Source organism: Trachinotus anak, unplaced genomic scaffold (genome assembly GCF_046630095.1).
Source record: "Trachinotus anak isolate AG129_WGS33_773 ecotype Australia unplaced genomic scaffold, CSIRO_AGI_Tana_v1 ptg000012l, whole genome shotgun sequence".
Taxonomy (NCBI): domain Eukaryota; kingdom Metazoa; phylum Chordata; class Actinopteri; order Carangiformes; family Carangidae; genus Trachinotus; species Trachinotus anak.
The window spans coordinates 24,873,476-24,895,446 of NW_027273863.1; the positions used below are offsets into that span (position 1 = coordinate 24,873,476).

At 42.0% G+C, this 21,971-nt stretch overlaps 4 protein-coding genes across 22 annotated transcripts in view; all 4 read left to right on the plus strand.

Annotated features, from left to right (window-relative positions):
- Window positions 1-21,971, plus strand: part of LOC139628679 (tripartite motif-containing protein 16-like) — a 276,374-nt gene that overhangs the window by 8,921 nt on the left and 245,482 nt on the right. For 9 of the 19 annotated variants that reach the window (XM_071490638.1, XM_071490636.1, XM_071490639.1 and 6 more), the window contains 4 exons: window positions 1,008-1,079; window positions 1,230-2,065; window positions 7,108-7,170; window positions 7,920-12,492. In XM_071490638.1, coding sequence (XP_071346739.1) covers window positions 8,092-9,759 — 1,668 coding nt within the window. In that variant the 5' untranslated portion in view covers window positions 1,008-1,079; window positions 1,230-2,065; window positions 7,108-7,170; window positions 7,920-8,091 and the 3' untranslated portion in view covers window positions 9,760-12,492. Of the gene's footprint in view, window positions 1-1,007; window positions 1,080-1,229; window positions 2,289-7,107; window positions 7,171-7,771; window positions 12,493-14,549; window positions 15,075-21,971 lie in introns of those variants that run through there. The other 10 variants (XM_071490631.1, XM_071490629.1, XM_071490630.1 and 7 more) reach the window with 10 other exon arrangements.
- On the plus strand, window positions 12,975-14,542 carry LOC139628683 (tripartite motif-containing protein 16-like protein). The gene has a single exon (XM_071490644.1). It carries the CDS (start codon window positions 13,262-13,264, stop codon window positions 14,351-14,353), a length of 1,092 nt encoding a protein of 363 aa, XP_071346745.1. The 5' UTR covers window positions 12,975-13,261; the 3' UTR covers window positions 14,354-14,542.
- LOC139628678 (tripartite motif-containing protein 16-like) lies at window positions 15,704-18,481 on the plus strand. Its single transcript, XM_071490624.1, has one exon. The coding sequence runs from the start codon at window positions 15,795-15,797 to the stop codon at window positions 17,469-17,471; it is 1,677 nt and encodes a 558-aa protein (XP_071346725.1). The 5' UTR covers window positions 15,704-15,794; the 3' UTR covers window positions 17,472-18,481.
- LOC139628677 (tripartite motif-containing protein 16-like) lies at window positions 18,617-21,892 on the plus strand. Its single transcript, XM_071490623.1, has one exon. The coding sequence runs from the start codon at window positions 19,550-19,552 to the stop codon at window positions 21,227-21,229; it is 1,680 nt and encodes a 559-aa protein (XP_071346724.1). The 5' UTR covers window positions 18,617-19,549; the 3' UTR covers window positions 21,230-21,892.

Consider the following 21,971-nt stretch of genomic DNA (forward strand, 5'->3'; position numbering starts at 1 on the left):
GGTGCCTTTTTAGGAAGAGGCAGTTAATATGTCTTAAACTCTGATGCACATGTTTGTGGTTTTTTGCATGATGTAAATTTTGATGCCTTCATCAGGATGCAGGGAGAAAATAATGGATCAGAGGGAGGTTCTTCAATGTGACAGCGCAAAGTCTCAAGACTGTAAAGGCCGCTATCCAGCAGATTCAAGCTTCTTTAAAACTTTTTTATTTATTTGCACCAAACAGAATGCAATATCTACTACTTTATAATCCTACTCCTTTGATTTGTTCAGTTTCCTTTTTTTTCTCTGCTTCACCAGAAGAAATGATTTTTACTTTTAATCGTCAGTACGGTCACGATGGGTGAGAGAACAAATTGTTTACCTCCTCCTTTTTTACTCTTTTTAATTCCTTTTCACAGTTGTTCCTGCATTTTTGTTAGTGAGCAGTGCCTTACACTATACACTACTTTTTGGAGTTTGTCCTTATAGTAATGTGTATCTAACACTGTCTACATACTGTGAATTACCTTAATAATCAATATCCTCATATTTCTCATGACCCCTCAGACCCTTTGGAGGGGCCCAGTCCCTAGTTTGGGAAACACTGGATTAAACTTACCACAGTTTAAGGATTTCAGGACCTAAAAGCAGACGCACACAAAGGCAGGAAGGTGTTTTGAAGGTAGTTTAATAAGTGAAAACATCCTGAAAAGAAAACCTAAAAAAAATTAAATAAATAAGCAAAAACAGGTTCAAACAGGAAGCCAAACGCTCATAAAATCCAGACTCTGGTGAACCAAACTCAACAAAACCAAACTCCAGCTACAAAAACCAGAGGCTCCAGGTTTCTTCAGGGAACAGGACAGATACACACAAGGGGAGACATTTCAAAATAAAAGGGAAATAATACAATCCAGGCAGGTAAATTACCCAGAGGGGCAGATCACGACAACACTATCTACCTGTTTCTAAGGTAGTTGAACCAGCTCAAGTTAATCTAAACCTCTCTCCTCTCTTCTGCACAGGAGCCAACCACTGACCTGTAGACCTCCACCTACACCTCCGTCACTTCTTTGTTCCCTCCCCCTCACAGATCTGTAAGTATGAGGGTGGGTGTATACAACATGTTGTGAACTGCAGGAGATGATGAGTCACTGCAGCAGGAGAACGAGAGCAGAGATCTGGAGTAAAATGCTGATAATGCTAACTTATGCCTCTAGTTAACCCCTTTTGTTTCCTCTTTTTAGTGGCTCTTTGCCGACAACAGCTGGAGCCTCAGTCAGTGGGTTGTCCAACCATACATATGCACATACGTATCTCAGTCACCTCCTGACTCGCTCCACCTGGCGATGGTGTGGTTCCATGAAGCCGGTCATTTCCGTGAGAAGGAAGAGCAGTGGGATCAGGACTCGACCGTGTTCCACCTGGAGAGAGCAGCCCTGTGTGATGCCTCCCAGGTGTCCAGCTTGATGGCTGGGCACTGGGCCCGCCGGGGTCAAGCTCGTTGTCTTCCGAGGTGTCCAGGTCCATGGAGGGTCGAAGGTCAACATTACAGTGATGTCACAAAATGCGATTTTGGCCTTGTGAATGCAATATCTCATTACTTGTAATTTGACTTTTCTGCCTCCGTTCCTGTTCACCCTGTGCCTGGTAGGAGTCTGGACTTACTGAGCACTGTTGTGGAGAGATGCATGCTCTGTAAGATGCAGCCATCTTGGACAATACCAACCACCTTCTCCACAACATCCTTGCAAGCCAGAGAAGCAGCTACAGCAGCAGCCAATGTCTCATCTCGCTGCGCTGTACTTCAACTCACTTCAAGGTTCTGATAACAGTGAAAGGAGAAACTGTTCTCTGTAAACCACAAGAGGGCACCACTGATTCAAGATGAGGCCTTGTCACACAGGAGGAGAATCATACATAGGTATTAGTTATTCAGATTTCACAGTGAGTGTGTTCGGCTTATGAAAGCTGTGCTGCAGGGTTCACAGACAACTCTCCCCAACATCTCCTCAATAATAACACTGTAACAATAACACAACCTTTGGATTTCATATGGACTGTATGGACTTTGTGCTCAGTGGTAAGCCAATGACTATCTTCTTTGTATTTTATTTTTTGCTTTTATATGCATGATATGGTGGTTTATTGTATTTTATTAAGTGGCTATAGTGAGTCAGTCACTAGACTTTCTACCTTTCTTTGTTGTAAATGACAGATAACACACCCTGTCTCTCACAAACAGCTCCTCTTTGTGGAGCACACAACAGACTGAACGACACTTCCCTCTTTTCTCCTCTTTTTCTGTAAGTATGAGGATGGGTATAAACAACATGTTGTGAACTGCAGCAGACGATGAGTCTCACTCACTGCAGCGGGTGAACGAGAGCAGAGATCTGTTTTCCTCCAGAGCACAGAGATTGTTTCTGTTCAGAGAAAGTGACTCTCAGTTTGTTGTTTGACAGTGACTCTCAGGAGGTGAAATGGCGCAGCAAGGAAATCAGCTGGACCGAGAAAGATTCTGCTCCTCAGCTCAGTTTGGCTCAAGTTTTTATTGAAGATGATGATTTTAGGCTGAGAAGATTTATAATCAAATGCCTGATATTATACATCATGGTTAGTGCTGTGAAACTGATGGAAGTCATTATAAATTCATCTTTTAAGAAACTTTGAAGACACAAATGCTTCTGTATTCAAACACAACACATAAATCACCATGACTCCACTACCATGTGTCTGTAGGTCAAGTCGTGTGTAAGTGATTTATTTGTTTCATCTTCAATGTGACAAAACTCGTGGAAAAATGAGCTCAACTCTTTTAACACAACCTTAAACCTTCAGAAGAACCAGATCCTCATTTAAAGGCTCTGTGTCGGGCCTCTGGCTCTGCTGTGGCCTCTGGGATCGTCTTGCCCTTGGTTGCTGTGTGTTTTGTCTCCCTTCAGGTCCTGGTAGGTGGAGCTGGTATCAGTGCACCTGGCCAGTCTACCCAGAATGCATTTCAAATCATCCATCCTCATTTTGTCTCTCACTCTATTGCTGAAACCACATGGTTTCTCTGGTTTGGTTGTACTTTTTATTTTGCACCATACAACACCACCCTTTCATACATCCACTTACTAACACTACTGACCCACTGACTGCACATTTCATATATTTACTTACTGTGAGTTCAGAAATGATTTGATTCTGCAGCATACTCAGTATTACATACTGTTAAAGAGGTTTTTCCTTTTCATATATTGTACATCTGGATTGAACATGTGTCAGAATATTTAGTAGGAATAAATTCTTTAAAATGGGGTTCATTTTTCAAGGTGATTCCTCCAACCTGAACCACCACATCGATCATTTGAACTGATTTTGTCCAAGTTTATTTATAATGATAAAAAGATGCTGACAACATTATTTTGTACATATTTTATTAAAATATGAACTAAACTGCTCGTTTCTGCTCGTCAGCTTGTTTGAATTGTTTATGGATCATCACTTTCTATGTTTTCTCAGAAAGTTTCTTCTAAATACAGTTTTACTAACAGTTGATTTACAGAATCATCAGCATTTTAACTCTCAGCCTCAAACAGTGGTGTCCAAACTTAACGGTGCTCACCAGACTAAAGGTTGGAGTCACTGGTTTCCTCTTTAGCTGTGTGTTATATTATCTTGTGTTGGATGATGCATCTGTCAGACAGGACGCGGTTTGCGCTGCTCTTGCTGCCAGGTTCAGCAACTGTTCAGGGGAGACAGAGCAAACAGAGGCGGAGTTTTCCAAACTTGTGGCAGGAAGCTCCTGCTGTGTTTATACACCATCGTTCCCACTGACACAAATGTGTCTTTCCAGTGCTAAGAAACCAGCGTTAGCAGCAGCCCCGCTAAAAAGACTTGGCGGAGCAGCAAGAAGAGGCTGCGGGTGTCCTCAGGTGCAGAGAGCAGCTGGAGGACTTGAGGCTTGTTGTGGGATCCAGGTGCAGATCTACTGTCCAGAGGCGGCCCCCGCTACAAGGAGGGGGACTCCACAGCAAGGTGGGGGCTCAGATATGGGGGAAGTATGGACGGGCGGAAATAGATGTCTTTGCATCAGAGGAGAGCGATCAGTGTCCTGTGTTTTCCTCCCTGACCGATCAGAGCTCTGGTGGGTGTTAGAGCTGATCACTCCTACTCTCTCCAGAGGGCGGGGACGGGGCCTGATCCTGACAGCGGAGACTCTTCAGCTGTTGTGCTATAGAGCTTTCAGCTTTTTCTCCTCCTCCTTCTTCCACAGGGGAGCAGGAGCGGCTGCTGTCCCGCACCTCCATGGATAGGACACCTGGCTTCAGGAGGTCGGAGCAGCTGTTTGTGTCCTGGGCTACAGCGCATTTGGGGACGCCTGTTACGAAGCAGCGTTTGGGGGACAGTGCGAGGGGCGTGTCCCACAGTGAGACCCCTCCCTCATGGTTCAGAGAACCGGGGTTAATCACTGAACCTGACGTTCGTCACAGCGCTGCAGTTTCCCGCCTCCTGTCTGACAGTGACATCACACCTGCTAAACTTCAGGTGTCACTGTTGCATGTTAGCGCGGTGACGTCAGTCTTCAGGTCAAAGTGCAGCCTCACAGAACAGAGTGGACTCTGTCTTCACTGTGAAACGTTTGTTTGACTTTACACCACTGATTCTCCTCCGAGCCCCAGGACTGAGCTCTCAGGTGATCTGAAGGAGGCGGAGTCTGTGGCTCTCACCTGCTCAGCTCTTCCTCCCTGTCCACACATGATGGATACAGCATCACCTGCTCTGCCAGGTATCCTGAGGATGAAGGAGGAGACGTCAAGACAGCAAAGAATAAAGTGACTCTCAGTGTTTCATGTCAGACCAGTGTCTGTTGTTGGATCCTGTCAGCACATGAAGATTCATCAGATGTCAGTTATTTTCCTCTCAAGGATTTCATGTGGGCCCTGATGCTCCTCTTCTCTCTCACGTCTTTGTTCCAGATGCCTCCAGAGACGCCTCAGCATCCATCAGTCCATCAGGTTTGGTGTCAGCAGGTCGCTGGGTGAAGCTGACCTGCTCCAGAATAGCCACCAAAATCATGTCTCTCAGCATCTTATCACTTATTGTGACACATTTAAAATTCTTTAAATCTGACCTCTGGTACTTTCCATTGAGCTGCACTGATATAAAACACAGTTTCTTTAGGGGTCCCTAAAGAGTGGAGTGATATGTGAATGTCAGTGAATGGACTGAGGCAGCAGTTTGCTGATTGTATTTGAATATTGCCACTATAGAGCAGGTGAACATTAACTGTCAAACTGATTTTCAATTTTCATTTTAATGTGGTCACAGAACTGGATTACTGCATTTTCTTTTTCATTTTTACTTATCACATCCTGTGGGCAGTGGGGTCACATGACTGCTGACCTGAACAGCACAGGTGTTGCTGACAGGGCAGCTCACACAGGTGCCTTGAGTTTTCTTTGTTCTGTGTCCTGAGCTCATTCTCTGTTTGTCCTTCAGCTGAGCTGCTTCCCTCCATCGTTTCACCTTTTCAGTTCAATTCAATTTTATTTGTAAAGCGCCAAATCATAATATACATTATCTCAAGGCACTTTACAGGGTAAGGTCAAGACCTTACTTTGTTACAGAGAAAAACCCAACAGTTCCCACAAAGAGCAAGCGCTTGGCGACAGGGGGGAGGAAAAACTCCCTTTTAACAGGAAGAAACCTCCAACAGAACCGGGCTCAGGGTGGGCGGCCGTCTGCCTCGACCGGTTGGGTTTAAAAGGAGAAAGGGGGGGTGGGGGGGAGGCGAGAGGAGAAAAGAGAGAGAGAGAGAGAGAGAGCCCAGTGCATCATGGGAATCCCTCAGCAGTCTAGCTCTATAGCAGCATAACTAAGGGATGGGTCAGGACATACCCGAGCCAGCCCTAACTATAAGCTTTACTAAACAAGACAGTTTTAAGCCTGATCTTAAAGGTAGAGAGGGGGTCTGCCTCCTGAGCCTGATAGCTGAAGGCTCTGCCCCCCATTCTACTCTTACAAACTCTGGGAACCACAAGTTGACCTGCATTTAGAGAGCGAAGTGTCCTATTGGGAAAATAGGGAACTATAAGCTCTCCAAGGTACGATGGTGCCTGACCATGAATGGCTTTGTAGGTGAGGAGGAGGATTTTAAATTCTATCCTGGATTTTACAGGGAGCCAATGCAGAGAACCTAACACAGGAGAGATGTGATCCCGTTTCCTAGTTCCTGTCAGTATTCGTGCTGCCGCATTCTGGATCAATTGGAGGCGTTTTACTGAATTTTTGGGACATCCTGACAATAAAGAGTTACAGTAGTCCAGTCTTGAGGTAACAAATGCATGAACTAGTTTTTCAGCATCCTTTAGACACAGAATGGGTCTGATTTTTGCATCTATATAAGGCCAGTGGACTGTTGCTCTAACAATGGAATTAATGTTTAAGCTGTTATTTTTGTCAAACGTGTTTTGTAAATATGGAATTTTTAAAAAAAATCAGTTTATATTTTGTGTAATCGCCTTTTAACACAGATCCATGTTTAAATGTTTCAAATGAGTGACATGATATTCTGTTTGTTACACTCACGATGGATCAGAAAATTACCTGGATGTGATTATTAACATAAGTGTCTTGAATATTATGATCAAATACTTGTTAAGAAACCAGCTGTCTCTGATTGGTTGTGAGGGAACTCATTGTGATGTAATAATGAAGTAATGAGGAACTACTCAGTAACAACTGTGTGTGATGTATCACTTTACTGAGCAAAGCTCTGCTAACTGTAAAATACCAGTTCAACCACAACTGAGCAATGTAAGATTTAACACAGCCTGTTTCCTGCTGAGAGATGTGGTGTGAACATGAGTATATTAGATCAGCAGCAGACGTTTTTAAAAAAGGCTTTGGCTCCTATCAGATGTCACCTTTGCAGCTTGTGCTTGAACTAGTACATTTATCATTCTTGTACTTAAATGAGGTTTAAATGGGTGATTGATCAATCTTTTATGTTCTTATCTCCTTAAAATGCTTCAAAAACATTTCACAGTCAAACAAAGAGCTGCTTGAAATGTCCCGGTTTGCTCTTCAATGAAAAGTAATTTTATTTAATACAAACACCATCATGTGTTTTCACAGGGACGCCACAACCCACCTCAGGCCTGTACCACACCTTAAGGTCCCCACAACCAGCAACAAATGGTAAGTCATGGGCGTGACTCCACCCCACACATATATGGGCTCAAATTAGTGTCCAAATGATTTTGAGCTTGTGAAGTGATGTTCACAAATGATTCTAAAGTTTGTGGTTGGAACTCGACCTTTGTAAACGTGTCAAATAAATCTACATGAGAAATTCTGCAGGTGGAGAAATTGTGCTTGTGTCAGAGATTTGTATTTGTTAAAGAAGGACCATGAGAATCAAAACTATGAACAAGTAATCAGTGTTGAGGTGAAACAAAGACGCTGTGAAGGAAGAACTGGTTTTGTCAACATCTGTGATCCAGAGAAGGAAACTGTAAAACTCTGCGCTCTTAAGTTCCCACACAGTGTGCCACACTCAAGGTACAAGGATTCAAATCTGTCCTTGTCAGTGTCGCACACTGGGAATGATGCACGCTGAGTTGTACAGTTTCCTGCTGTGTATCTGTAAACAGACATCCACAGAAACATGTCTTCTCTCACTGTCTCCTTGTTGAGCCTCACCACTGATCATGTCTTCAGTTTGGATTCACATAGTTGTTGTTTTTAACAAATACTTGACTTGACTTGACTTTCGACCTTTCTTTGTTGTAAATGACAGATAACACACCCTGTCTCTCACAAACTGCTCCTCTTTGTGGAGCGCACAACAGACTGAACGACACCTCCCTCTTTTCTCTTTTATTCCTGCTTCAACACATATCAAGCTCCACCCTGTCAAGGTGTTTCTTGTTCCCTCCCTCTCACAGATCTGTAAGTATGAGGATGGGTGTAAACAACATGTTGTGAACTGCAGGAGATGATGAGTCTGACTCACTGCAGCAAGAGAACGAGAGCAGAGATCTGTTTTCCTCCTGAGCCCAGAGATTATTTCTGTTCAGAGAAAGTGAAACTGTTTGACAGAGACTCTCAGGAGGTGAAATGGCGCAGCAAGGAAATCATCTGGACCAAGAAAAATTCTGCTGTTCCATCTGTCTGGATCTACTGAAGGATCCGGTGACTCTTCCCTGTGGACACAGCTACTGCATGAACTGTATTAAAACCCACTGGGATGGACAGGATGAGAAGAAAATCTACAGCTGCCCTCAGTGTAGGCAGACCTTCACACCGAGGCCTGTCCTGGGGAAAAACACCATGTTAGCAGATTTAGTGGAGGAGCTGAAGAAGACTGGACTCCAAGCTGCTCCTGCTGATCACTGCTATGCTGGACCTGAAGATGTGGCCTGTGATGTCTGCACTGGGAGAAAACTGAAAGCTGTCAAATCCTGTTTGGTTTGTTTGGCTTCTTACTGTGAGAAACACCTCCGACCTCATTATGAAGCAGCTCCATTAAGGAAACACAAGCTGGTGGAGCCCTCCAAGAAGCTCCAGGAGAACATCTGCTCTCGTCAAGATGAGGTGATGAAGATGTTCTGCCGCACTGATCAGCAGTGTATCTGTTATCTCTGCTCTGTGGATGAACATAAAGGCCACGACACAGTCTCAGCTGCAGTAGAAAGGACTGAGAGGCAGAGAGAGCTCCAGCTGAGTCAACAAAACATCCAGCAGAGAATCCAGGACAGAGAGAAAGATGTGAAGCTGCTTCAACAGGAGGTGGAGGCTATCAATGGCTCTGCTGATAAAGCACTGGAGCACAGTGAGAAGATCTTCACTCAGCTGATCCGTCTCATGGAGAAAAGAAGCTCTGATGTGAAGCAGCAGATCAAATCCCAGCAGGAAACTGAAGTGAGTCGAGTCAAAGATCTTCAGGAGAAGCTGGAGCAGGAGATCACTGAGCTGAAGAGGAAAGACGCTGAGCTGAAGCAGCTCTCACACACAGAGGATCACAACCAGTTTCTACACAACTACCCCTCACTGTCACCACTCAGTCAATCTACAGACTCATCCAGCATCAATATCTGTCCTCTGAGGTACTTTGAGGATGTGACAGCAGCTGTGTCAGAGCTCAGAGATAAACTACAGGACATTCTGAGAGAGACGTGGACAAACATCTCACTGACAGTGACTCAAGTAGATGTTTTACTGTCACAACCAGAGCCCAAGACCAGAGCTGACTTCTTAAGATATTCACAGAAATTCACACTGGATCCAAACACAGCAAACACACATCTGTTATTGTCTGAGGGAAACAGAAAAGCAACAGTAACGAGTCAAGAACAGTCTTATTCTAGTCATCCAGACAGATTCACTTCATGTTATCAGGTCCTGAGTAGAGAGAGTCTGACTGGATGTTGTTACTGGGAGGTGGAGTGGAGAGGAGGAGGAGTTTTTGTAGCAGTCACATACAAGAATATCAGCAGAACAGGGAGCTGGAATGAATGTCTATTTGGATACAATGACAAATCTTGGGCATTAAATTGTAACCAAACCAGTTTTTTATTTAGCTGCAACAATATCAAAACTCCAGTCTCAGGTCCTCAGTCCTCCAGAGTAGGAGTGTACCTGGATCACAGAGCAGGTATTCTGTCCTTCTACAGTGTCTCTGAAACCATGACTGTCCTCCACAGAGTCCAGACCACATTCACTCAGCCTCTACATGCTGGACTTTGTGTTTATGGAGACACAGCTGAGTTGTGTAAACTCAAATAGACAAAGGTCATTTCAGGAGCAGTTGGTTCAAATCTGTGTTTTTGTTCATCACTTCAGAATCAGAATCAGAATCAGAATCAGGTTTATTGCCAAGTATGTTTTCACATACAAGGAATTTGTTCTAGTGAATGGTGTAGAGCGCACCAAAACACCGAGGCAGCCATCTGCGGCGCCATTTAAAAAGGAGGAATGGGGAAAAACAAGTGGAGAGGAGAGGAGAAAAAATAACAGAACCCAAACTATACTCCTGGGGGGGGGAGCACTTTATTTTGTCTCCATGTTTGTTGCTAAAAGCTCATTGCTGTTGTGTTTCTGCACTGCACACAGATCACCTGTCAATCAAACATTATGGGTGGTACTTTGACCTCTTCTCATTTCTGGTTGTGTTGATGTTTGACTTTGTTCAGGTGGAGCTGAAGCCATGGAGGATATCACTGCTCATCATGTTTGTTTGACCTAAACTCACATTTGTCCACATGAAAACACAAACTTGTCTGTGCTCTAAATGTTTGTTGGATATTTGTGTTGATGTATTTATGTGTTGTTGTTTCTCTTCCACTGTATGAGCCTTAACAGAGAAATCAGCAGACCTTCCTTTATCACTGATGTTTTTAAAGTTATTGTAAAGACACAAATCTATAATTACATTTACACATTTGTGTTTGTCAGAACAAATGTTGTTGTTGTTCAAATCAACTTACAAATAAGGTCTATGAGGTTTTATCAAAGTGTCTTTATCATGATAATAATCAATGAGGAGATGATTGATTCTTTTCTTTTCCGTCTCTGAGATTCAGGTGAAACAAACTGATTGTGTGGATGAAGTCAATCTGTCCATGAAATCACAGAGATTCTTTTTACTTCATGTCTTCAGACAGAATAATGTCCTGACTGTCTGAGGGAAATATGACTCAGTGGTTTGATCGTACTCAGGTCAAGATGTGGAGACAGAAACAGTTTTCATCCTATTTGTTGTAAATGACAACACATGCTGCCTTTGTTGCTGGAACAACATCCTCTTCTTTCTCCCTCTGTCTCCTTATTCCCTGTTCCCTCTCCTTCACACTTCTTCCTATTGGAGGATGGGTGTAACCAGGTAATGACTCATTTACAGGTGAAACATGACAAGGAGCCACACCTGTGTTTTTATGTGGGGCCATGAGGAAAAAAAGGTTTTAAAGCGGTGGGTTAATCTTCATCAATATATTGTTTTATATCAGCTGATTGTGTTTGTAATGTAAAATCTTCATCTGAAAAGTTTCCAGTTTCTACTTCTGTCAGTTAGTTGTAGTTAAAAGTACAATAATTGCCTCTACAATGTAGTGGAGTAGAAGTAACATGCAATACTCAAGTAAAGTACAAGTACTTGAAGATTCTCCTTGAAGTGCAGTACTTGAGTAAATGTACTTAACTACTTTCCACCTGTAGTTAGCTTCAGTGTAGATCATAAAGTGTTGACTCTGATTCTGGCAGAGTGTCTGTGTAGCTCAGTGCAGCCTTCTTTCTCATTTTCCCTCCTGTTCTTGTTGTGGTGACGCTCTCTGTCTGTCTTTCACTCTTTGGTTTTGTTTGATGCCTCATGTACCACGTCCTACAGCTGCTGCAGCCTCTCACCGCGTTGGTGTGTGAGAGACCGGGAACACTTTTAAAATATAACCATCTATTTCTTCATTACAGACACCAATCATTAACATTAAAGTCAATTTAAAGGAGTGTCTGACTTCCTGGTCTCACTCTGTCAGGCCTGTACCACAGACAGCTTCACTCCTTGTGTGTTTTTGGTTCTTTTTAACCTTCATTCAGGTCTTCATCAATACAACACAGTTGGACTGAGGTCAGGTGACTGATATGACCAGCCAAAAACTCTTCTCCTGTTCAGCCATGAAAACTCTCCGGCTGCCTTACCTATATGTGTCAGATCATTCTCCTCCTGCAGTGACTGAAAGTGGAGGACTGTGTATTAAAAGGCTTCAGCTGCCTGCTGCACTGATCGTCTGATGTGGATGTGAAAACCTTCAAATTAAAGTCAGAGCTTCAACATAACACTGTGGTCATTGTTTCATTTAAAGCAACTCTGGACCAGGTAGCAACACAACAGCAACATGGACTGTACAGAGTAATTAATGTTGTTCCATATCCTCTGCCATGTGTACATTTGTTCACATGAAATCATCAAACCTGTGATGTTGTGATCAGTTTGACCATTTTCCTCCTGCACAGTGTTTAGATGCTGGTTTTGTACCTGTGAGTGTGAACTTTGTAACTGACTGTGAGAGTGGAAATAAACACACAGATGGAAACACTGAGTGTGAGAGTCTTACTGCTGTTTAGTGGCTGTAAGACCAAAGTATGTCAGATAATGCTACTGCACCCTTCAACCTTTAATTGGTTTTTTTTTCTGATTAATTTTTTAATTTTTTTAATTTTTTTAATTTTTTAAATTCTGAACATAAACAGTAAAGATGATGATTTTAGGCTGAGAAGATTTATGATAGAGCTGTGAAGCTGCTGCAAGTCAGTAGGAATTCATCTTTTACATTAAATAAAATGCAGAAATTGTTGCTTTTCTTTTATTCATTAGAAAATGTTCCCAGGTAACTGATCAACTTTATGTAGTTATTGGTTATTGAGACTATACTCTGGTCTTATTATAAAGCCAGTAATCAACTACATGTGACATTTTTTTAAATTGTAGTTTATTCTTCACTAACGTCAGATTGTTGTTAAGTTGGGGTTCACTCCAGTGTGTTTGTGTTATTTCAAACAGCTGTTTCACTCTTGGTGCTTTTGTATTAATAATTGTTTTGACATCAAACTGTAAAACTTGAGTTTTGCTGAGATGATGACAACATAACATCTACAGTGTGATTTCTGATAGATCATCTGGAAAACAACTGAAAGGATATTATTGATCACATGTGTAAAACTCAAAAACTAAAAATACCAAAAATATTTCAAGAACTTTATCAAGCAATTCAGAAATATTGAAAAATTAACAGAGACTGATTTCTTTATTTTTCATGTACTGCAGCCTCATTACTTTCATTTATAAAACCAACAGTAAAACATATTTTGAGACAATAGAAGAACTAACTCAGACAGCTGTGGAATCATCTCTTAACCCAAATATCTAAGGAAGAGTTTCTCATCTAAAAATTGTGCTGATCAGTTTTTTAAAAGACAGATGAGCTCTACAGCAAACAAAAAAGAAAGGGTTAAACACACAGAATCAAACTGCTCCTCCTCCTGGACTGAGTCACAGCCTGATAACCCTCCCTCTTCTTCCTGCTCTCTAACACAGCCAGCTCCACTGTTCATGTGTTTCCTTGTTCCCTCCCCTTCAGATCTACAGTCTGAAGATGGGTGGAACCAACATGTGGTGAAATGAGAGAGCTGACAGGCCCCGTTCACTGCAGAGACACATGTTGTTTAGATCACAGCTCAAACAAGATTCACTTCTGAGAAAGTGAAACTGAGACAGTCGTTGACACCGAGAGGTGAAATGGCGCAGAAAGGAGTTCAGCTGGACTGGGAAACTTTCTCTTGTTGCATCTGTCTGGATCTACTGAAGGATCCGGTGACTATTCCCTGTGGACACAGCTACTGCATGAACTGTATGAAAAGCTTCTGGGATGAAGAGGATGAGAAGAAAATCCACAGCTGCCCTCAGTGTAGGCAGACCTTCACACCGAGGCCTGTCCTGGTGAAAAGCACCATGTTAGCAGTTTTAGTGGAGGAGCTGAAGAAGACTGGACTCCAAGCTGCTCCTGCTGATCACTGCTATGCTGGACCTGAAGATGTGGCCTGTGATGTCTGCACTGGGAGAAAACTGAAAGCTGTCAAATCCTGTTTGGTTTGTTTGGCTTCTTACTGTGAGAAACACCTGCAGCGTCATTATGAAGCAGCTCCATTAAAGAAGCACAAGCTGGTGGAGCCCTCTAAGAAGCTCCAGGAGAACATCTGCTCTTGTCATGATGAGGTGATGAAAATGTTCTGCCGCACTGAAGTGGATGTTTTACTCTCACATCCAGAGCCCAAGACCAGAACTGAATTCTTAAAATATTCACAGGAAATCACACTGGATCCAAACACAACAAACACACATCTGTTATTATCTGAGGGAAACAGAAAAGCATCTTTAATAGATCAACAACAGTCTTATTCTAGTCATCCAGACCGATTCGCTTCATGTAGGCAGGTCCTGAGTAGAGAGAGTCTGACTGGACGTTGTTACTGGGAGGTGGAGTGGAGAGGAGGAGGAGGAGTTTCTGTAGCAGTTGCATACAAGAATATCAGGAGAGCAGGGAGATGGAATGAATGTGGATTTGGATTTAATGACAAATCTTGGGCGTTAGATTGTTACAAAAGCAGTTTTACATTTTTGCACAACAATATCAAAACTCCAGTCTCAGGTCCTCGGTCCTCCAGAGTAGGAGTGTACCTGGATCACAGAGCAGGTATTCTGTCCTTCTACAGTGTCTCTGAAACCATGACTCTCCTCCACAGAGTCCAGACCACATTCACTCAGCCTCTACATGCTGGACTTTGGTGTAATTGTTGTGGAGACACAGCTGAGTTGTGTAAACTCAAATAGTCAAAGGTCATTTAAGGTGCAGTTGGTTCAAATCTGTATTTTAGTTCATCAGTTTATTTTGTGTCCATGTTTGTTGCTAAAAGCTCATTGCTGTTGTGTTTCTGCACTGCACACAGATCACCTGTCAATCAAACATTATGGGTGGTACTTTGACCTCTTCTCATTTATTGTTGTGTTGATGTTTGAGTTTGTTCAGGTGGAGCTGGAGCCATGGAGGATATCACTGCTCATCATCATGTTTGTTTGACCTAAACTCACATTTGTCCACATGAAAACACAAACTTGTCTGTGCTCTAAAATATTTGTTGTATATTTGTGTTGATGTATTTGTGTGTTTTCACAGCTGTTTTGTTCTCACTGTGTAAGGACACAAATCTATAATTACATTTACATTGATGTGTTTGTCAGAACAAATGTTGTTGTTATTCAAATCAACTGATAAATAAGGTCTTTGAGACAGAACAGGAATTTTAAATAAATGTGCATTTGGATACAAAGACAAGTCCTGTGCATTAGATTCTTTTCACTTCATGTATTCAGACATAATAATGTCCTTACTGTCTGAGGGAAATACAAACAAAAAGTGTGAAAAGGTGTGAAGAGATCTCAAGTCATGTATCCTGAAGAGAACAATGGAGAATACATGTCCCTCCAAAAGCCTGAGCCAGAGTTGGTCGAGCGTTTGAACAACGGCACCACAACCCCCTGACGATTCACACCTAGGTGCGAATCTAAACTACAGAGTCAAATGCTCTGGTGCATTCAAGTCCTGTGGGATTCACATTGCAAAAAGTAACGTCTTTGATTTGTTTCTTTAAATGCATCAAATATTAAAATATCCCTTTTGCTCAAAATTAAATTCTAAATTTAACCTGTTTGATCCAAAAATATTTCAAGAACTTTATCGAACTATTCAAAAGTATTGAAAAATCAACAGAGATTGTTTTCTGTATTTTTCATCTCCTGCAGCCTCATTACTTTCATTTATAAAAACCAACAGTAAAACATATTTTGAGACAATAGAAGAACTAACTCAGACAGCTGGGGAATCATCTCTTAACCCAAAGATCTAAGGAAGAGTTTCTCATCTAAAAATTGTGCTGATTAGTTTTTTTAAAGACAAATGAGCTCTATAGTAAACAAAAAAGAAAGGGTTAAACACACATTATCAAACTGCTTCTCCTCCTGGACTGAGTCACAGCCTGATAACCCTCCCTCTTCTTCCTGCTCTCTAACACAGCCAGCTCCACTGTTCATGTGTCTCCTTGTTCCCTTCCCTTCAGATCCACAGTCTGAAGATGGGTGGAACCAACATGTGGTGAAGTGAGAGAGCTGACAGGCCCCGTTCACTGCAGAGACATATGTTGTGTAGATCACAGCTCAAACTAGATTCACTTCTGAGGAAGTGAAACTCAGACAGTTGTTGACACTTAGAGGTGAAATGGCTCAGAAAGGAGTTCAGCTGGACCAGGAAACTTTCTCTTGTTCCATCTGTCTGGATCTACTGAAGGATCCGGTGGCTCTTCACTGTGGACACAGCTACTGCATGAACTGTATTAAAAGCTTCTGGGATGAAGAGGATGAGAAGGAAATCCACAGCTGCCCTCAGTGTAGGCAGACCTTCACACCGAGGCCTGTCCTGGTGAAAAGCACCATGTTAGCAGTTTTAGTGGAGGAGCTGAAGAAGACTGGACCCCAAGCTGCTCCTGCTGATCACTGCTATGCTGGACCTGAAGATGTGGCCTGTGATGTCTGCACTGGGAGAAAACTGAAAGCTGTCAAATCCTGTTTGGTTTGTTTGGTCTCTTACTGTGAGAAACACCTTCAGCCTCATTATAATGTACCTCAGTTAAAGAAGCACAAGCTGGTGGAGCCCTCCAAGAAGCTCCAGGAGAACATCTGCTCTCGTCATGATGAGGTGATGAAGATGTTCTGCCGCACTGATCAGCAGTGTATCTGTTATCTCTGCTCTGTGGATGAACATAAAGGCCACGACACAGTCTCAGCTGCAGCAGAAAGGACTGAGAGGCAGAGAGAGCTCCAGCTGAGTCGACAAAACATCCAGCAGAGAATCCAGGACAGAGAGAAAGATGTGAAGCTGCTTCAACAGGAGGTGGAGGCTATCAATGGCTCTGCTGATAAAGCAGTGGAGGACAGTGAGAAGATCTTCACTCAGCTGATCCGTCTCACGGAGAAAAGAAGCTCTGATGTGAAGCAGCAGATCAGATCCCAGCAGGAAACTGAAGTGAGTCGAGTCAAAGAGCTTCAGGAGAAGCTGGAGCAGGAGATCACTGAGCTGAAGAGGAAAGACGCTGAGCTGAAGCAGCTCTCACACACAGAGGATCACAACCAGTTTCTACACAACTACCCCTCACTGTCACCACTCAGTCAATCTACAGACTCATCCAGCATCAATATCCGTCCTCTGAGGTACTTTGAGGATGTGACAGCAGCTGTGTCAGAGCTCAGAGATAAACTACAGGACATTCTGAGAGAGACATGGACAAACATCTCACTGACAGTGACTCAAGTGGACGTTTTACTGTCACAACCAGAGCCCAAGACCAGAGCTGGATTCTTAAAATACTCACAGGAAATCACACTGGATCCAAACACAGCAAACACAGATCTGTTATTATCTGAGGGAAACAGAAAAGCAACAGTAACAAGTCAACAGCAGTCTTATTCTAGTCATCCAGACAGATTCACTTACTGGTGGCAGGTCCTGAGTAGAGAGAGTCTGACTGGACGTTGTTACTGGGAGGTGGAGTGGAGAGGAAGAGGAGTTCATGTAGCAGTCGCATACAAGAATATCAGCAGAACAGGGAGCTCAGATGAATGTGTATTTGGATACAATGACAAATCTTGGGCGATAGATTGTAACCAAAACAGTTTTACAATTTTACACAACAATATCAAAACTCCAATCTCAGGTCCTCAGTCCTCCAGAGTAGGAGTGTACCTGGATCACAGAGCAGGTATTCTGTCCTTCTACAGTGTCTCTGAAACCATGACTCTCCTCCACAGAGTCCAGACCACATTCACTCAGCCTCTACATGCTGGACTTCGGCTTTACTCTTCTTATGGAGGCACAGCTGAATTCTGTCAACTCAAATAGACAAAGGTCTTTTAATTAACTACTTTGGTCAATTAGTTCAGTTGGTTCAAATCTGTATTTTAGTTCATCAGTTTATTTTGTCTCCATGTTTGTTGCTAAAAGCTCATTGCTGTTGTGTTTCTGCACTGCACACAGATCACCTGTCAATCAAACATTATGGGTGGTACTTTGACCTCTTCTCATTTCTGGTTGTGTTGATGTTTGAGTTTGTTCAGGTGGAGCTGGAGCCATGGAGGATATCACTGCTCATCATCATGTTTGTTTGACCTAAACTCACATTTGTCCACATGAAAACACAAACTTGTCTGTGCTCTAAATGTTTGTTAGGTATTTGTGTTGATGTATTTGTGTGTTGTTGTTTCTCTTCCACTGCATGGGCCTTAACAGAGAAATCAGCAGACCTTCCTTTATCACTGATATTTTTAAAGTTATTGTAAAGACAGAAATCTATAATTACATTTACACATTTGTGTTCGTCAGAACAAATGTTGTTGTTCTAATTAACTTACAAATAAGGTGTATGAGGTTTTGTAAAACTGTAATTATCACGATAATAATCAGTGAGTTGATTATTTTCTTTATCATAGCTGAAATTGATGTTAAACGAACTGTTGATCAAGTGAATGTGTTCATGAAATCACTGAACAAGAGTCATTTAACCAGCTTTATTGATTGAGGTTTTTGCTCCTCTTCCTGCAGTGAACATCACAGCAGGTAAACAACTGAAATCTGAAAACTGATGCACAACACAAGAGGGCGCCTTCATCCTGCTGAGCAGGGATGTAGTGGAGGTTAAAGCTCCTCAGCTCAGTTTGTCGGAAGTTTTTAGTGAGGATCATGATTTTAGGCTGAGAAGATTTATAATAAAATGCCTGATCTCATACATCCTGGTTAGTGCTGTAAAATTGCTGTAAGTCATTAGGAATTCACCTTTTAAGTTCAATAAATGTAGAAATTGTTGCTTTTCTTTTTTTTATAACAAAATTTTACAAGGAAGCTGATCAATTTTATGTAGTTTGTGTTTGTTTATTTCCACTATACTCTGCCCTCATAAATACAGTAATCAACCATATGTGACATTGTTTAATAGTGTTCTGGTTTATTCTTCACTAATGTTTGATTGTTCTTCTAGTTATTTAAGTTAGGGTTCACATTGGGTTGAAACAGTTGCTTCACTTTTGATGCTTCTGTATTAATATTTGTATTGACATCAATCAGTAAAACTTAAACTTTAGAAATATGATGACAACATAATCTCTCTAGTGTGATGTCTGATGGATCATTTGGAAAACAACTGAAAGTATATTATTAATCACGTGTATAAAAACTCTTAATTTTCTAGGATGCATTCAGCCATTTCAGTCTCCAAAATTTGAAGTACAGAGTCAAATTATGTGGTACATTCATGGCCTGTGGTATTCACAGTTTCAACAAATAATTTGTTTGATTTATTTCTTTAAAAACATCAAACATTAAAATACAACTGTTACTCAAAATGAAATTATAAATTTAACCTGTTTCATTCAAAAATACTTAAAGGACTTTACCAAACAACTAAAAAACATTGAAAATTTAACAGTGATTCATTTCTGTATTTTCAATCTCCTGTATTTTATTTTATTATCATCTATAAAATGTTTAAATGAAAGGTAAAACACATTTTAAGAGAACGGAAGAGCAGATTCTGAAAACTGGAAAAATCTCTTTACCCAAAGAGCCCAAGAAAAGATTAGCACCTAAAAGTTTTGGTGGTCAGAGTTTTAAATGAGAAATGAGCTCTGTTGTAAGAAAGTGTTAAACACACAGTATCAAACCACTCCTCTTCCTGAAATAAGTCAAGGTCTGGTCACCCTCCCTCTTCTTCCTGCTCTCAAACACAGTGAGCTCCACTCTGTCCATAACATTTTTGTTCCCTCCCCTTTAGATCTACAGTCTGAAGATGGGTGGAACCAAAATGTTGTGAAGGGCAAGAGCCAACAGGCCCCGTTCACTGCAGAGACACATGTTGTTCAGATCAGAGCTCAAACTAGTTTAACTTCCACAGAATTGAAACTTAGTCATTGCCACTGAGAGGTGAAATGGCGCAAAAAGGAGTTCGGCTGGACCAGGAATCCATCTCCTGTTCGATCTGTCTGGATTTACTGAAGGATCCGGTGACTATTCCCTGTGGACACAGCTACTGCATGAACTGTATTAAAATCCACTGGGATGGAGAGAATCAGAAGAAAAACCACAACTGTCCTCAATGTAGGCAGAACTTCATACCGAGGCCTGTCCTGGTGAAAAGCACCATGTTAGCAGATTTAGTGGAGGAGCTGAAGAAGACTGGACTCCAAGCTGCTCCTGCTGATCACTGCTATGCTGGACCTGAAGATGTGGCCTGTGATGTCTGCACTGGGAGAAAACTGAAAGCTGTCAAATCCTGTTTGGTTTGTTTGGCTTCTTACTGTGAGAAACACCTTCAGCCTCATTATGAAGCAACTCCATTAAAGAAGCACAAGCTGGTGGAGCCCTCCAAGAAGCTCCAGGAGAACATCTGCTCTCGTCATGATGAGGTGATGAAGATGTTCTGCCGCACTGATCAGCAGTGTATCTGTTATCTCTGCTCTGTGGATGAACATAAAGGCCACGACACAGTCTCAGCTGCAGCAGAAAGGACTGAGAGGCAGAGAGAGCTCCAGCTGAGTCGACAAAACATCCAGCAGAGAATCCAGGACAGAGAGAAAGATGTGAAGCTGCTTCAACAGGAGGTGGAGGTTATCAATGGCTCTGCTGATAAAGCAGTGGAGCACAGTGAGAAGATCTTCACTGAGCTGATCTGTCTCATGGAGAAAAGAAGCTCTGATGTGAAGCAGCAGATCAGATCCCAGCAGGAAACTGAAGTGAGTGGAGTCAAAGAGCTTCAGGAGAAGCTGGAGCAGGAGATCACTGAGCTGAAGAGGAAAGACGCTGAGCTGAAGCAGCTCTCACACACAGAGGATCACAACCAGTTTCTACACAACTACCCCTCACTGTCACCACTCAGTCAATCTACAGACTCATCCAGCATCAATATCCGTCCTCTGAGGTACTTTGAGGATGTGACAGCAGCTGTGTCAGAGCTCAGAGATAAACTACAGGACATTCTGAGAGAGACATGGACAAACATCTCACTGACAGTGACTCAAGTGGACGTTTTACTGTCACAACCAGAGCCCAAGACCAGAGCTGACTTCTCAAAATACTCACAGGAAATCACACTGGATCCAAACACAGCAAACACATGGCTGTTATTATCTGAGGGAAACAGAAAAGCAACAGTAACAAGTCAACCACAGTCATTGTATTCTAGTCATCCAGACAAATTCACTTCATGTCTTCAGGTCCTGAGTAGAGAGAGTCTGACTGGACGTTGTTACTGGGAGGTGGAGTGGAGAGGAAGAGGAGGAGTTTTTGTAGCAGTCGCATACAAGAATATCAGCAGAGCAGGGAGCTTGGATGAATGTAGATTTGGACGCAATGACAAATCCTGGGCGTTAGATTGTTATGAAAACAGTTTTACATTTTACTACAACAATATCAAAACTCCAGTCTCAGGTCCTCAGTCCTCCAGAGTAGGAGTGTACCTGGATCACAGAGCAGGTATTCTGTCCTTCTACAGTGTCTCTGAAACCATGACTGTCCTCCACAGAGTCCAGACCACATTCACTCAGCCTCTACATGCTGGACTTTGGCTTTACTGTATTGGAGCCACAGCTGAGTTGTGTGAACTCAAGTAGACAAAGGTCATTTAAGGAGCAGTTGGTTCAAATCTGTATTTTAGTTCATCAGTTTATTTTGTCTCCATGTTTGTTGCTAAAAGCTCATTGCTGTTGTGTTTCTGCACTGCACACAGATCACCTGTCAATCAAACATTATGGGTGGTACTTTGACCTCTTCTCATTTCTGGTTGTGTTGATGTTTGACTTTGTTCAGGTGGAGCTGCAGCCATGGAGGATATCACTGCTCATCATCATGTTTGTTTGACCTAAACTCACATTTGTCCACATGAAAACACAAAGTTGTCTGTGCTCTAAATGTTTGTTGGATATTTGTGTTGATGTATTTGTGTGTTGTTGTTTCTCTTCCACTGCATGAGCCTTAACAGAGAAATCAGCAGATCTTCCTTTATCACTGATGTTTTGTTCTCACTTTGTAAAGACACAAATCTATTATTGCATTTATATTTATGTGTTTGTCAGAACAAATGTTGTTGTTCAAATCAACTTACAAATAAGGTCTATGATATATGTGACTTTACATAAAACTTTAATTATAATCATAACCAAAGAGGAGATGATTATTTTCTTTTCCATATCTGAGATTCATGTTAAGCAAACTGATTTTCTGGATGAAGTGAATCTGTACATGAAATCACTGAATAAAGCTGTTTTTCTTAAATATATATGTATATAATATATCAAATATTTTCTCTTGTCTTCATCCCAGGATCTCTTTCCAAGCTGATGCCTAATGTGAAAC

Excerpts from the sequence above, each read along its gene's own strand:
- LOC139628677 (XM_071490623.1), top strand. The coding sequence starts at position 19,550 with ATGGCGCAAAAAGGAGTTCGGCTGGACCAGGAATCCATCTCCTGTTCG.
- LOC139628678 (XM_071490624.1), top strand. The coding sequence starts at position 15,795 with ATGGCTCAGAAAGGAGTTCAGCTGGACCAGGAAACTTTCTCTTGTTCC.
- LOC139628683 (XM_071490644.1), top strand. The coding sequence starts at position 13,262 with ATGGCGCAGAAAGGAGTTCAGCTGGACTGGGAAACTTTCTCTTGTTGC.